Source organism: Mobula birostris, chromosome 15 (assembly GCF_030028105.1).
Source record: "Mobula birostris isolate sMobBir1 chromosome 15, sMobBir1.hap1, whole genome shotgun sequence".
NCBI lineage: Eukaryota > Metazoa > Chordata > Chondrichthyes > Myliobatiformes > Myliobatidae > Mobula > Mobula birostris.
In genome coordinates, this window is record NC_092384.1 from 29,234,624 (window position 1) to 29,251,578 (window position 16,955).

General features: G+C 39.6%; 1 protein-coding gene across 4 annotated transcripts in view; it reads left to right on the top strand.

Moving 5' to 3' along the window:
- Positions 1–4,670: 4,670 nt before the first annotated feature.
- Positions 4,671–16,955, top strand: part of esrp2 (epithelial splicing regulatory protein 2) — a 36,623-nt gene continuing 24,338 nt past the window's right edge. For 3 of the 4 annotated variants that reach the window (XM_072279153.1, XM_072279150.1, XM_072279152.1), the window contains exons 1-7: positions 4,671–5,083; positions 5,280–5,408; positions 11,418–11,531; positions 15,315–15,429; positions 16,157–16,255; positions 16,339–16,393; positions 16,794–16,904. In XM_072279153.1, the coding sequence (XP_072135254.1) occupies positions 4,952–5,083; positions 5,280–5,408; positions 11,418–11,531; positions 15,315–15,429; positions 16,157–16,255; positions 16,339–16,393; positions 16,794–16,904 (755 nt within the window). In that variant the 5' untranslated portion in view covers positions 4,671–4,951. The remainder of the gene's footprint in view (positions 5,084–5,279; positions 5,409–11,417; positions 11,532–15,314; positions 15,430–16,156; positions 16,256–16,338; positions 16,394–16,793; positions 16,905–16,955) is intronic. The other variant, XM_072279151.1, reaches the window with a different exon arrangement.

Sequence of the window (16,955 nt, forward strand, 5' to 3'; positions counted from 1 at the left end):
ACATCTCTGACGCCAACCCACTAAAATATGCAGCTCCTCAAATTCAGGATCAGATGATTATAAATATTTTTCATGATCATAAAGGCTTTTCTTACACTGTAATATTGAATGAATACAAGCTTCAGTCTTCTCCCAAATGTGCCAGCCATTTTTTGTTCAAAATTCTGTACTATACTGAGTACCCAGTTGCTGAGCTGTAAACTGAAGTTAGGCATGGGGGTTATCAGTGTATTACAGAACCAGAAACATACTTTATTTCCCGCTGTGCATTGAGATATTTGGTTAGTAAAGCATGTTGATTGCATTTTCCATTACGCCGATCCAAAACATAAAATTGGCAAAGTCCAAAACTGGACTGCAGCCATAATGCTCATGCAGAATAATTTCAAAATTGTTGTCTATATGATTTAGTGTAAACTTAACTTTGGGGAAATCAACTATGCCAGTAAAACATTACGACTGTAAAGTAACAGTACGAGAAATACTTTTGCTAACATTGATACACTTTGACAATAATTATTATTGATAAAATTTTTTGTCTTCTCACAGATTGCCTTCTTTTGCACGTTGGTTGTCAGTTTTTAGGTGTAGTTTTTCATTGATTTTATTGCACTTCTTTATTCTACTGTGAATACAGTACCCGCAAGAAAATGAATCTCAGCATAGTAAATAGCGACATATAGGTATTTTGGTATAAATTTACCTTGAATGTTGAAAACTTCATCAATCTTCCCAAGAGTCATAAAGTTGTAATTACAAAGAATGAAAATAAAATTCTTTCCAGATGATTATAATTTTTTTTTGTTGGCTCCTCATTGATAAACCAGCTGTGAATATAGTTTATCAGAATGATAAATAAATGTCAAGTAGCAAGATAATAGTTCAAGATAGCTGGATAATAGCCTTTCCTGCTTTGATAGGGATTAGGCATCACCCCTGCTCTTATCCCAAACACAAGACCATACTCATGCAAGTGGAGAAGTACATATTGAAGTAGGACAAAATAAAGTTCCATGCATATTGAATTTAAATCAGGAACTTGCATCCCATTTGTGACCTGTTGTCAGTGTTTGGGAACTCTGTTAGAAACAGATAAAAGAAATCCACCTTGCCCCTTAAATGGCAACTGACAAAATTATGGTGACACAACTATGTTAGTTAAATGCAATTCTCTCTTTACTGAATTTGCTTTTTTATTTATTGACTCCAAATTGGAGGCTGTGCAGCTTAATAGCTACCACTGCTGACACACAATGTGTTATACTGTAGTTAATGTGGGGTTGTATAAATAAGTCTACCTCTTTACAAGAAAGCAGACGATTAGAACAAAAAAAGCAGCAATTGTCATGCGAAGTGATTAAAGTGGTCACAGCTTTGCTCTACAGTGCTGTTTCAGAAAAATTCCGGTGGAGACGCTGGCTCCTACTCAGAGAAAACAAACACATGGAATGACTATTTCCAATTTTTAAATATTCTTTTGATACTTCAGACCATGATGTTCAAGTTTCAGTCGCATTAAGGGCAGATAACGAAATTCATAAAAAGATATTTTGCAAGAAGTCAGGGATTCAAAAGTCAGTGGAATTATTTTGTTTTTCTATAATGTTTTAAATTTTTATGTATTGTTAGTCTGTATTTAGTAAGGTCTCCACATTTTCAGATATCAAGAACAAGAAATTGCATCTCCCAATCCAGATCATACACACGAAAAAATCCGTGTTTCTAAAATTCTCTCTAACTTCTCTGAATGAAGAAAATCCGAAAAGCCCTTCTGAGATCGTATTGCCACATTGTCAATTTCAGGAAACTCATGATTGCAGTGGACTACATAAACTCGAGCTATGTCGGACATCTAAAGGTCATTGTGAAACATTAAGACAGCGAACAAGTGACCATTGCTGACTGCTTGGATTGTAAAGAACTAACCAGCTAAAAACGGAAACCTTTGGCTTCAGGAAGCCTTAAATAAGGACATGGGAAATGTTAAGAAGCATCTTCTTCACCTTCTATAAAAGGTTTTTGGACTATTAAGACTTTCACTTTCGTCAAGTGTAGTTATATCTTTCGTAACTGATTTCGACAGTGTAATAAACCACGGGAGGTGTATTGGGATCCTTGCATTCACCGAGACCTCGCTGGTCACGTTAGATATTTCATTAGAAAGAGTTTACTAGGAAAACCATTGGAACCGTTCTATAGTTATGGACTGTGAATGGTTGCCTTTCACACTCAGGCTTTGTTGGTCTCATCCGAAGGAATCCGTGAAGAGAGACAAAATCTTTAACAGCATTTAAAGAAACGCCCCCCCCCCCACCCACCCACCCAACCCTGTTCCAAATAGCTTCGATACCTCTGGATATTTTACCTTTCCCGACAGTCTCGTTTTGCTTTATTTAAGAGCCGGCGTGCGCAATCAGGTTAATAACTTTTGTATTAATCACCTTTTTCCTCAAAAGAAAGGTTTGGTCGAGTAAAAAATCCCTGTCAAAACTACTCTGTGACTACCAAGCGTTGTAAAAGGTAAAATTGCATAAAACGGTGACACGGTGGTGGATATTTTCTGAGTTTTAACTAGACGAACTGCCCGAGTTCACACTGTACATTATGGCCTGATGCAATGATTACTACAGTAGACAGGTTTGCGCTGAAGGCGTGGCAGCGTTTCCATGGGAATGTCATGGTGATCTGGGCGGTAGCAATCAAGTCGCTTTAAACAAACAGTTCTGACGAACGCTGTAAAACCACAGATACAAAGTAATCAAAACTTCAAGTCAACTTCCTCGGGATCTATTGTGACTGGATGATCACGGGGCCGCTCTTGTGTTGGTTACTTCCCAGCCCGTCTCTGAGCAAGTTCCCAGTACGCAATTCAAGCGACCCTGAAACAGCCTTCCCACCTTCTATTTGTGTTTACAGTACAAGTCCATTGGGTATTTGCCCGGTGAACGGCAAATACATCTGGTTATTGTTTAACCGAGTCCAGTTGAGGAGGGACCACGTGCCCAAGCCGCATTATGCGGAAGTTAATACTTTTCAGTAATTCCATTCTACAGAAGTACGCCGAGACTTCTCACAACCGACGCGTACAGCTAGTTACATAGTAGATCGTCATATTTTTTTAAATGAAAAAAATATTGAATCAGGTCTAAAATGTAGAGATTGGCAAATCTTAAACTGGTCACTATATTTCATTGTTAAGACAAATTTGCAATGTAACTACTAAAGAGCAAAGACCATAATTTTGAAGACTCTAGTAAGATTTTCCCTTTTGAAGAATCTAGGAAGATTATAGTGACCACAATTTCCAAACGACTTTGTTAACAATGATAACGTTTGCTAATTGTGTGCTAAACTCCAAGTTAACCTAAATAATATTGCAACAATTCTGGCTTACAAATACATACAAATGAATTTTGATAGATATACGGGAGCAAAAATTAAACTACAAATAAGCGAAAACCAGTTTGACTAGCTTCCAAATGGCTGCTTTTATGTATTAAAGTTCAAGTTGGACTTATAGATACAATGCAATGCTATTTTGCTTTTGGAGCCTCGTGGAAAAAAAATTAAAAACCGTATCAACAGAGCAACATTAATTATTAATGGGAGTGTGATCCACTTTAATATTGGCTCAATTGGTAAACCATCTCAGATTAATGCCAAGGAAGCTGCTTCCTTTGGATACTGCACGGTGTTGAAGTCTTTTCATCTTAACAGCACAGAGTTACTTAAAATATCCATTAAATGAAACACTTATTAATTAAATTTTCTATAAAAATGTTTTGGAATTAGTGTAATAAATCATTCCCAGAATTAAGGATATGGTATACAAGTAAATTGCAAAACTTCATTGTTTTTCAATCGTGAATAAACATTTCCAGTTGCGCAGGCGTGGACCACACCAGCAGAAAGCCCAGCCTTAAACAAATATTGGACTGCACTGATCATTGGACCCACCAAAACCAATGAAGTGAATGGCCAGTTAATGGGTTTCCCATGGTGTTAGTTGTTAGGAAATGTTAATGCGGACACGAGAAGACACCCCCTCCACCATACTTTTTTTCAATATTTCTTACCAGCCGACTACACCGCACATCCTGGAGAAAGTAAAAACGCCGGTTTAAGGAACTGCAGGAGAGAATGGTACCTCTCCTCCCCCCCCCCCACCTTTATCTTTAGAGGCCACAAACTTAACCCAGAGCGATATAACTAACTTAAACTTTACCAGTAATTCATAGTATTTGAAATAATAAAGGTGAAAATTTGCAATAAAGCTTCGTCAGTTTGTCAACAGCGAAGTAATTTTGAAAGAGGATAAGCGCTCGAGCTGGGGTTGAAGGGACTTTTGTTAACATCAAAGTATTTCCATCTTCGCAATAATTGATAATTTAAGTAACCATTTATCACGTATAACAACATTCAATGGGCTGTTTCAATTAAGTGTCAGAATGTGACCCATTGTTGCAAACCAAAACAATAGTTACCCTACATGGACACGACCAAGGTAAAGAAAAGACAAGGGTGGCGCGTTTGGGTCTCTTATGATTCTTTAGCAAGCAATAGGTGAAGCACCGATTGGGTTGTTCCATTTTGTACAATGCCACGTCCCTGTTTTCTTGTTTGCAAAGAACCAATGGAATCTCCCAGGCGATTGCTCCTTTGCTTGTCACATGGTCTGATCTGTAGGCAGGTAAATGAGGACAGAAAGCAGCCATCGTTTTCTCATGTCAGAGTGAAAGAGACAAGCTTTGTCAGTTTCGCCTCGAGAACGATCAACTCCTCAAACACCTTGGGATCAGGTAGAACTAGAGGAGCTACTTTCTTTTTTTTAATGAAAAGAGGACTTTCTTATCTTCCCTTCCCTTTTCTTTCGGTAGAGGTGATCACTCGAAAGGTGAACACTTTTTTTGTTGTTTTTGTGTGTTTGATCCTTTGCTTGTAGTTCTCCGTCATGACGGCTTCGCACGACTCTCTGGTGGTTTTGTATGGGGCAACAGCTGGTGCAAGTGGGGCTAAACTAGGTTCGGATGAAAGGGAACTAGTTCTCTTGGTGTGGCAAGTTGTGGATCTACACAACAAGAAGGTACGCAATCGATCTGGATTTTTTTTGTGCGTGTCTCTTTCTGTCTTTTTTTTTTGATTTGTACACAAATCTATTTTCACCGGTGAATAAATACTTCTTTTTGTAGTGTTGCTTTGTGAGCAACTTGTTTTACGCAATGTTACAATCCTTCCTCCCTCCCTCCCCACCCCCCACCCCAAACCCCCACGGTTAACAGGTGGGAGAAGTACACAAAATCCCGGTTAAAGCCGACAATCCCGAGTTAAGCGAACAGTGTAAAGAGGAGTTGGGTTCCTGCGCGGAGGAAATCGTCAAGGCGGAGCCACTCGATCGAGTTATTGTACAGGTGAGTCTCCGGCGTTCTGGCCCGAAAAAAATAGTTTATTTTTAAATTTTAATAAAGCGGATTTTTTTTTTCAAAAACGAGTTTCCAGCGAAGACGTGTACGGGGTATGAAGTTTGCAACGCGGCTGGATAAAATGTTGACAAGCAACATGGAATCCTGTTGCAAATCCAGGAAGCGGCTCGGTTCCTGGGAGTGACCCACCTGAATCCTGAAGGAAACTCGCACTCAATCGCCTTCAGCCGAACTCAGGAGGCGGCCTTCGCGTACCCAGATTCTAATCACATTTGCGTGGGTTGGCGCAGAAATGTGAAACAAATTGAGTAACTTGGAACGTTTCAGTGTGTAATATCAGAGCTTAAGACTTCAGGAGCCGGAACTGTTTGGAGGGGTGGCGGCAGCCAGTGACGTTACCGTGTCTTCAGAGTATTTACTGACCTTCAGAAACAGTCTGACAGTGTGTTAAACCGACTAGGCCGATGCGGTTCTGTCCACCTGTGCTTGTTTGGTATCCCCCACAGCTGTTTGTGGAAGGGAAGAGCCGTGCGTTAATAAACACTGTTATTTTTCAATACCAGATCCAAACAAGACCAATTAAACCTTGGCCACCTTTTGGGAGTTTATTTACATGAAACAAAATTCAAGCTCCATTGTGTTTGGTGACCTGGGTAAACTGAGTTGTTTTTAATAATCAACATCTTTGGAGTTGGGGTGGGTGGGGGAGGGGGGGTTGCTCATGATGGGAGAGCAGATGGTTTGCCCCTCATTTAATCAGTGTATCCCATCCACCTCAGACATTTCTGACAAAAATGGCCACTAATGGAAAGTCCCATACCTGGCTGAGTAATAAAAGTATGAATTTTAGAAATTTTAAAAAATAACACCCGTGGAGCCCAAAAGGCTCAAGGTTGGCTATCAATGATACAATAGAGTAATTAATAGATGATTTCGACAAAATTCTGCTTCTGAGGGATGAGTTTTCTTTCTTGTACAAACTGTCGGCACATGGAGACCAATCTGCCTGTTTAAAGGTGACAGGGCATGCTGCTAGCAGTTGAAGGATCCTGTTAAATCCCTGTTGATTTAATTGATGTTGGCTTTCCCCTCCCCACCTATTTGTTTTATTGCTACATTGATCGAAGTTTAACTACCCAAAGTGTGATGAAATGAAAGGAAGAGGCTCAAGTCAATCAAGTGAGCAGAAATCTAATCTCTCCATACCAATCTAACTACTGCAGTGTTAGTCCTTGTGTGAATCTCTTATTCCTGAGATTTAAAGTCTGAGGAACAGAACATCTTGCAAATAAAGGATGTGCCCCAAAGCTGTTCATTATCCAAGTGTTGGCACTCGAAGAAAAAGTACTGTCATTCCATTGTCTTTTGGACCAACAAGTAACAGATTTTAGCCCATGTAATCTAGGTGCCTTAGTCATGCAGTACCCTGGCTCCAGAAGGTTACCTTTCACCTTGAATGCATCTGGACCCATGGTGAAGTGGCAGAGCAGACTCGATGGGCTGAATAGCCTTAATTCTGCTCCTATGTCTTGTGGAATCTCCATTGGGCTTCTGCTTTGAATAGGTTTAAGTGGTCAGTTACTGCTTCGTACTGCATAATATTTCAAGGTCAGATTAAGACTGCTTGTAACAGGCAGGTGAATGCTATGCTGGACCCAAAATCTGGCCTGAGTGATCTGCAGCTTGTGCTGTTGGAATGGTACAACAGTAAAAATCTTTCATATGCATGGAAGACTTGGATTTTCTATTTGTATAACAACCTTTTTGTAAATCATTTCAGTGCTTAATGGGAGTTCAGTGGAATTAAAAAAAATACTTACCATCGGATAACTCCTGTGACAGTGTTGTAATAGTTAGGTTGTAGAACTTGCCTTGGATGAGAGAGCAGGAGCTGAACCTGGGGCCATGACAGCTGAATGCATCTTTGCTGGAGCAATTTAAAGTGGGAATGCTAGAATTAGCAAATATCTTAGGAAATGTTAGTGTTGGAATTGGAGAGAATGAGGGCATGGGGATGGAGATTTTTGAACAAAACGCCTAATATTTTTAAGATGATGCTCAGACTTGATCTGGAGTAGGTTAATGATCACAGTTAACTTGGTATCAAAACTTTGTTGTTATTTAAATTAGGAATAGAAAAGTTCTGGATAGGGTGTGATAGGCATTGATATTACACAGAAATTGCTAGAGAAACTCAGCAAGTCAGGTAGCATCAACGGAGGAGAATAAACAGTTGCTGTTTCAGGCTGAGACCTTTTATCAGCACTGTTGAACGGTTCTGGCTCAAAACCTTGACTGTTTATTCCCCCTCCATAGATGCTGACTGATTTGCTGAGTTCATTCAGCATCTTGCATGTGTTATTTCCAGCGTCTGCAGAATCTCTTGTGTTTATGGATAATGAGAGTCTGGGAGGAACATGGATAAGCATTTTGGCAGCAGCTTAAACTGAAGCTGAGTCTGTGGTCTTACACAGGGATATATGGATATATGGCAGGTCCCATGTGCCATTGACTGATTGGTTGTGCCTCAAGACTGTACCAAGGAGAGTAATGTTATCAATAGGTAAGGTATTGAATTTGTAGTGGTTTCAAAGTCTTTGGCTTAGATTTCATGAACACTTGCAGGAATTTTCTGCTTTTCCAGTATTTGTTGTGAAACCATTTTGACAATTTAAAAGCAATGGCAGGTTAATATAACCAGCAGCTGTAAGTAAACATATCAAAGTGATGTTACAATAGGCTTCATGTAGGTGGGAAATGAGAGAAGGCCAAGGAAGAATTGTTGTCAGGCGGTGGGGAAAGAGGAACACAAATTACAACACTTTTTAGTACAGTTCTTGTCTGACAGCATATAGCTGGTTAGTAATTGTTTTCATTTAAAGTTCTTTCTCCCCCCCAATAAGTTCTAGCTCCTATGTCGAATGTCTTTTGTTTACGTATTTTAAGTCCTTAATGAATGTTGCGCTTCTGACTTGTAGCTGGAAATTTCAGATATTGTAATCTTGAATTAATAATAAACTGATTTTTTTTCTCATTTTTGTCATCTTCAAGATAGTGCCAGTTTCTGTTTATAAATCACTTTATTGTGAAAATGTTGCTTCAATTTTCCTTATTTTTGCTTCCTGTCTTGTTTTTAACTTGTGTAGCATCCACAGCTTAAACCAGCAATTTTTACATAGTTGAAGGTGGAGATTTTCTTCCTTCTCAACCTGCCATCACCTACTTGTAGCGAATTACAATTAGACATTTATTTTCAACTTGAATATTATATTTCAAGTTAGTAAATTTAAACAGAAAACCATAACCATGCTTTTGTTACTCATAAATTCATCGATTGGAATGTACTTTTTTGACCTGTATTTCTCCTGCCAAGTTTAAGCTCCTTTAAAATTCTGTTACCTTTACCTAACCTGAAAACTTCGTCTGCTCATTTTCCTTCTGATCATTGACCAACCTCCATTCTTAATCATGCACTGTCCCAAGTTATTCCCAGATATGATCATGGCACAATAAGTGAACTTATCCAAGATGGCGTGGCAAAGTAGCCACTTTTTGAATGCAGCTCCAAAGGGGATCATCAAGTATTCCCTTTTAGGACGACTGCACCTGAAATTCAGTCACATCCGTTGTACTTCAGTAAGCTCTATTTGCACTAATTTAAAAATAATATACAAAGCAAAATAAATTTCATGTCATATGTTAGTGATATTAAATATGATTCTTAGCCTCATGTGCTTAAGGCACAGAGTGCTTTGCCATGACCCCCTTTCCCTCCTTTTGAGATTCTCCTTAAACATATTATTTTGATAAAACAATTTGGTGATGAGCCCTAACAATTGCTTAACATAGCTAATGGTCACAACTTTGTTGTAAAGCACTAGAGAACTTTCATTACTACTTGATGGGGCATCTGTTAGTCCATGGGATCTTGGCTTTACAGAGAAACTGATTAAAACTGAACAAAACTAAACTGCTGATGCCATGGAAACTGAATTCAAGACATATTGAAGACATGTTGAAAAGTATTGTCATGTTATCAAATGAGTAGTAGAGTGTGAATCCAAACTAGACAGAGTCATTAATTTGTTTATTGATGATGGCGTTACTTGAGATACCAAGTCTCTAGGTCCTTTGATTTAGTATTGCTTATTTATTTTTCCAAATTTGATGTCTTTTTGTTACAAATGTTTGTACAGACAAGTTTTCAATTAAAATTAACCTGAAAATTTGGGGTGTTTGGGCTGTGGTGCTTTTAGTTTCTAGGAGATTAGTTGCCTGTCTTTAAAGTGGTCAGGTGTGTTACACTGCCTTGTCCAGGCATTGACACCAAGCTGCTAAACTTGTATTTCCACTTTAAAAAAATTTACATCCAGCTAGTGCTTCCTTTTAACCCTTTCCTAACCTGGTCTTCTGCATTTTTTTTGTGTTTGAAAGTTGAAGTGAGTAGCCTGTGGAGTGGAGGTGGACATGTTTTTTAAAAATCTGAATTTAAAATGTTTGGAAATGTCCAGTCTAGTGTCTCAGTGAGTGTTTGTGATGGGGGGGCGGCGGTGGAGGACTGTCATTATGGTGTTGCCATCAGTGCAAAATATATTGGTGTGTGCAGACTCTGTGGAGCCATCTGTAATTGGTAGCGGAGGACACTCTTCGTGTAAAGAAAGGGACTACATGTTTTGGCAAATCCTAAAACTGTTTTTAAATTGGTAAGTCTTGTTTGTAGATTTTAAATGACTTGATCCTCTTTATACCTGGCATTTATGTTTTGATAAAATTATTCTTGATTCAGTCAGCATTACAGTTAGATGTGCATTACTGCAAAAACTTTGGTGTTTATTTGCCTAAAGAAATCCCTGATTCTTAATGTGTACTTCTGTAGATTTATCAAATGAATGTGTTCTCACAGCCTAGGCCGCGTCATCTCCATGGATGCTGATGTAACTTATTTTTACATATGGGTAGATTGAAAGTAAATGAGTCCACCATCAGACATTTTATTCAGTAATATAAACAGTTCATGCTCAATATTTATAGAGGGTGCAAATAGACGTATGCTCTACTGAGTCTATGCTGACATCAGGCATGCCCATACCATGATGTGTGATGACTGCCCATTACTCCACACCAAACCCTGGTCCTTTCCTCACTCCCCTGAGGCCCCCACCCCACTGACCTCCTCTGATCTCACACTTGACCCCAGCTCTGACCCCTACTATGTCTTCTCCATCCCCTCCGACTTTCACCTCTGTGAGCCAAAATGGTCTATCCTCAGCAGAGACCCTGATTTGTACTCCTGCACCCCTACCTCAGTCAGTGTCATGCCTGCCATGACACCGAGATCTTCTTTTGTCGTTCTGGAGCCTACTTCTTTGGAAAGGCTTCCTGACCCACTAATCCAGTCCATGTGAAGGATCTGAATGCAAAAAGTGAACTGTTCTTTTCCCTCCATAGATGCTGCCTGACCTGCTAAGATTCCCTAGAGTTCTATTTATTGCACCAATGCTGTTAAATTTTAACTCCACCCCATTTGTTTCACGTAATATAAAGAGTTGTCACTCGCACAAACCTTAAACCTATTTCTGTAGATGTTTTTTTCTGTACAGAATCATAATGTCCTCTTGCAAAACAGCTTGACGGTTATGTAACATATAAAAGCATTACTTGTTTCCACTTGTGCAGTGGCCTTGGATATATAGCTGTTGAAGATGAACAAGTAAATTTATTAGCAGTGAAACGAACATGCCAACAGATATGGGAGTAGGAAAGTTCTCTTGATCTCCTTCCCCACCCATCCATGGTTTGAAAAAGCTGAATATACGTACTGTAATTGGGAATGATCAACATTTAGGATGCAGGCACTGTACTTTATGAATGTTAGCCAATAGAACCTTTTTGTGGTTTTGATGTTTTATGCATTGTGATTCCTCCCACATTCCTTGGAGAGGTGTGAACCAATAATTGTAAATGATCTGAATAAATACATGAATCATTTCTCTTCAGTTCAACCAGTTGGTGTCAAACGAGTTGAAAGCGCTTGGGAGAAGTTCCTACTGCCTTTGTACGGATGGCCAGTTACTTGTTCGACAGGTCCTGCACCCAGAAGCCTCCAAGAAGGTGAAGCATTTTGGCGGCTCTCAGGTTATACGTGATCAATGAGGGAAAACAAAACACTTTGGTTATTCTGGCCTAAACCCAAACTCTGCTGCTTAAACATCTTTTATGATCCACTCTCTATTTAGCATCATATCTTGGATTTAAACTTTTGCAAACTGCATCACCTTTGTTAAAATTGAGTATAGTTTACTGGTGTACCTAACTTTCCCTGTAGCTAATGAGATTAATCATTTGGTAGTTATGCAGCATTCCTCCAGCAGTTGAAATCTGATTAAATTTAGTGACTCTTTTTCTTGGGCTTGTATGGTGAATGACTTCCTAAATCAGCTTCCCCACACAATAAAAAATGTTCTGTACATCTTTTTGTGATTGAAGTAGTGGATGGCATTAACAGTCCTTCCTTTGGGTCCCTGGAACCAGTTTGGCAACTAAGTATGCTTCAAGGTCTCCATGTCTTTGATCTTTAGATAATTATTTATAGCGCGTATTTCTAATTGGGTAACCATTCTGCATATGCCTGTCAACTTAATTTTCTCCTGTGTAGACTATTTACATACCTGCCCAGGTTTCCTAACCGTTGTCACCCCACCTTCCAAACCTTTTATTTCTGCAGAGCTCACACCTTAGCTGCTTTTTGGTTTCCCAGTTCAGGGTTCTAGTGCCCTGCATTCCCTCCCAAATGTTATTCCACAGTGCAGTCTGATCAACGAGCAACTTAGCACACCACCATTGTAACTTCGTGGTCTGCTTCCCACCTCGTCCAAAGTTGTAATTTTGCTTTTAGCTTCATCAAAAGAGTGTAACAGTAGTGGGAGAAGGCCATTCAACTCTTCTTGTCTGCTCTGCTATTCAATAAAATTGTATTTGATATTTTACATCTATATTTTTCTACACAAAGCTTTTATCTCTTGATTTTCCCTTAATATTAAAAAAAAACTTGTTGACCTCTGTACTTAGCAGATCAGCCTCCACAGTCCTCTGTAGTCAAGGATTCATCTGGGCTCAAAAGAAATTAGGTCTATTGTACCTTTTCTCCCCAGTACCTTTGCTCAATATTGCTCCACTTCTTTTTTCGGTTGAATTATGTATTGGATCAAATTTTCTTCTGATTGGACGAATTAATGGTTCCCCAATTTATGAGCATTCATACCAAATTTATGAATGTGACTTTGGTGGGCATGTAGACTCCAGTCACTATTCCTATTTAATTAAATCTTTTGAGGTGTACAAGATGATAAGAGGCATAGATTGAGGGGGCAGAAATAGCTAATACCAGGGGGCATAATTTTGTGGTGATCCGAGGAAAGTATGGGGAGGATGTCACAGATTTAAGGTTTTTTTTTAAACAGAGTGATGGGTGTGTGGAGTGATCTGTCAGGGGTGTTGGTGGAGGCAGATGCATTTAAGGTAGCAGCCACACAATGATAGAAAAATGGTGGGCTATGTAGGAGGGAAGGTTTATATTGACCTAAGAGTGGGTTAAAAGGTTGGTACAACACCATGGGTTGATGGGTCTGTAGTCTGCTGTTGTGTTCTGTGTTCTTCCTGTGCTGGTGTGGTGCTCCTAAGTGTTGTATTTTCAGTTCAGTTTCATAATCTGATTGCACTTTCATTTCAGGGCCTTTTCTAGAATTGTTTGTTAATAAATATTGGGCTAAATTATTGTAAAATATTCAACGGAATATCCCTTTCAGTGAGACTCTTTATCAGGACTGGTAAAAGAAGGGGAAGAAGCTAGAATATAAGAAAGTGGGGGAAGGGGGAGGAGGACAATTTGGAAGGTGACAGGCGGTGGGGGGGGGGGTGATGAAGTAAGAAATTGGGAGGTGATAAGGGGAAAAGCCAAAGGACTGGAGAAGAAGGAACCTGAAAGGAGAGAAAAGTGGATTGTGGGAGAACAGGCACCAGGAGATGGTGATAGGCAGGTAAGGAGAAGAAGTAAGAGGCCAGAAAGGGGCAATGAAGAAGGGGGGAGGGGGGAAACAGCAGAAGCTGGGGAAATTGATGTTCATGCCATCAGGTTGGAGGCTAACTAGATGGAATATGACGTGTCACTCCTTCAGCCTGAGACTGGCCTCATTGTGGCAGCAGAGGAGTCCGTTGACTGACATGTCAGAACAGAAATGGGGATAGAAATTGAAATGGTTGGACGCTGGGAAATTCCACCTTTTGTGGATGGAGCTGACGTGCTCGACAAAGTGGTCCTCCAGTCAATGTAGAGAAGGCAGTACCGGGAGCACCAGGTGCAGTAGATTACCCCTGGTGAATCGCACGTGAAGTGTTGCCTCACTTGTGCATGTTTCATTAAAAGTTTAAACGTTACAGTAAGAGTGTGACTGCACAGTGTTATCTCCTAAGTTGCCAAATCCATCCATTCTAACTAGCTTACCCAACTGGCACTTTTTACTCTAACAATCCTTTGAAAATTTGTTTATTTCCCCACTTTTCGTTTTAAAATGAGAGCATTGCTGTTGGTTAACTCAACCCTTCACCTTTGTAAGTAACTTGGATGAGAAAGTGGAAGGGTGAGTTAGTGGGTTTGCAGATGTCACAAAGATTGGGGGTGTTGTGGGTAGTTTAGATGGGTTGTCATAGATTACAATGGGACATGGATAGGATGCAGGGCTGGGCCGAAAAGTGGTAGATGGAGTTCAATATGGAAAAATGAGAAGTGGTACACTTTTGAAGGTCGGTTGAAGGCAGGGTACAAGCTTACTGGCAGGATTCTTAGCAGGTGGAGAAACAGAGGGATCTTGGGAATCGTGTCCATAGATCCCTCAAAGCTGCCAGGTAAGTTGATAATGGTTGTTAAAAAGGATATGACATGTTGGCCTGTGTTTGATAAGGGATTATGTTCATGAACAGTGATTAATGTTACAGCTCTGTAAAACTCTGGTTAGACCAGACTTGGACTACTGTGATCAGCTCTGGTCACCTTATTACAGGAAGGACATGAAAGCTTTGGAGGGCAGACAAGATTTATCAAGATGCCATCTGAATTAAAGGACATTTCTTATGGAGATGGGTTGGGCGAGTTAGGGCTTTTCTCCTTGGACTGAAGGAGGATGAAAAGAGGCTTTATAGATGTGTATAAGGTGATAAGGGACATAGATAGGGTGGACAGCCGATGCCTTTGGTGGAAAGTATAAGGGAGAATGGTGCTTGTAGGTTTTTTTAACAACATGGTGGATTTGTGGAATACATTGCTGGGGTAGTGGTAGAGACAGATATGTTAAGGATATTTCAGATACTTTTAGATGAATGGAAAGTGGAGGGGCTATATGGGTGGGAAGGGTTGCATTGATCATGGAGTAGGTTAAAAGCTTGGCATAACGTGAGCTGAAGTGCTTGTGCTGTCCTGTGTTTATTGGTTATTGCTTGCAGTCATTTCAGAGTAATTTGCTGTTGAATGGGAAAGTTCTCTGGAAGTCTGGATTATCTTTGCAGCTAGGCAAACTGTCAATTGAGGCAATAATTAAAGATTTCCAGATAATCCCACTGGTGTTTCTGCTATGACCTGCTCCATCTTGTTCCTGGTGTGCTTGTTATTCTAGGCTAATTATTATCAGAATCTGGCTTATCATCACTATTATGTGATGTGAAGTATTGATCTGGTAATAAATCTGTGGATCTGGTTCAAGAAATTGTTTCTTTGCTAGAAATCTAACACACCCAGTAAAATGATTTTAAAAAAATTTTGTTTTGTGTTATGGGGAAGAATTTTGTTATGTGGTATGGAGGAAGACAGCTGAAGTTAATTTGATTTTGATTTCTTATTTACAGAACTTGGTGCTGCCGGAATGTTTCTATTCGTTTTATGACCTGCAGAAGGAGTTTGAGAAGTGCTGCCCAGATGCAACCTCTACAAAAGAAACATCCATCAGTTCCATGGCAGAATGTATCCTTCCCTTTGGTTAAACATTGGTCTTGTGTCTAGACTTTTGCAAGCTGTGATTTTTCAGTAGATTCTATATGGTGATCCCAGAATTGGAAACAGATGCAAGTTTGAGATGGGGTTCTTTATTTGATCATTAACCACTTATGAATACCACACTGATACAAATAAAGTGGAAGATTTCATCTTTGTGCAATCCAAATAGAAAATAATACAAAGTGATACATTGATTAGTTTGTGATCAAAATTGGAGCAGGATCTCCACCATTTACCATTTCTTTTTCCCCTGTACAGTTAATTTAAAGATATTACATTTTTTTTTTGCTCCTTCCATATATAGTGAAACTTTTTGACTCATTGAAGACTAGATCAATGAAAATGACATCAGTGTTACAATCTCTGATTGTGCAAGGGACATAAATGGAGCATGAATATTTGGTAGACATGAAATTCTACAGATGCAAGAAATCTTGAGTAATACACCCAAAATGCTGGAAGAACCCAGCAGGTCAGGCAGCATATTTGGAGGGGAATAAATTGTGAAAGATATTAGAGGGCAGAGGGTTTTGAAATCCACTTTATTTGCCTATATCTCCCTCTTCTGTTCTTTTGTCTTGTAACTTCTGTTTTTATTGCCCATACTGTCCCTGAGTTGCAAGTAATAAATGATTGCATTTAAGGATGCAGTTCTTGATGTTTGTCAATCTGTCTTCCTTAATGAAATGCGCAGACTTGGAGTTAAGCACAGACAATGCAGTCAGTGAGTTTGGTGTATTTGACGTGACCACCATGGGTTCAATTATTTTGCAGTTAATTAGTGAGCCTTACAGTAAGTGTTATAACACTCCCAATTCAGCATTCTTAATCTCTGACAGAGACTGGATGACGTGATAGATTTGCTTTCTTTTGCAGATTATCAGTTCAAAAACTTTGAATCAGTCAACTACAAGTTTGAAACTGGTCCCTGGTAAGTAATAGTGCACTTGCTGACTTGTGGTGTTATACCTCTAGGGGAAACTGTAGTGAAGAAACAAAAACTGACACTTGATATTTGTGCTCAAGTGTGACAAAGTTAGAAAGGTGCAGTGAGGCTAAAAATCCAGATCTGGAAACAAAAATCTAATTCAGGGAACCATTGGTTCAGTGTCTCACCATAAATGGGCCGTTCAATTCTGAATTTTGAGCTGTGCAGTTCTGAAGGACAACTGAATGGAATCTTTGACAATCCTGAGGGATGGAAGTTGGAGGGGGTGGGGAAAGATCCCAGTTATTGGTTTTAGTGGAGGCAGTAATTATCAAGGATTGTTTTGAATTGTATAACTGCCATTTCTGAGGTAACACTGATGCTGGAAAATGCTCTCTTGCAGCAGCAAAGCTGAAGGAGTAGATGGTGAAACAGTAATTCGAGCCAGAGGTTTGCCATGGCAGTCGTCCGACCAAGACATAGCACGATTTTTCAAAGGACTAAACATAGCAAAGTAAGTGTGCTTTGGGAAAAGGGCCCAAACCTCAGACTGTTGCATTCACTT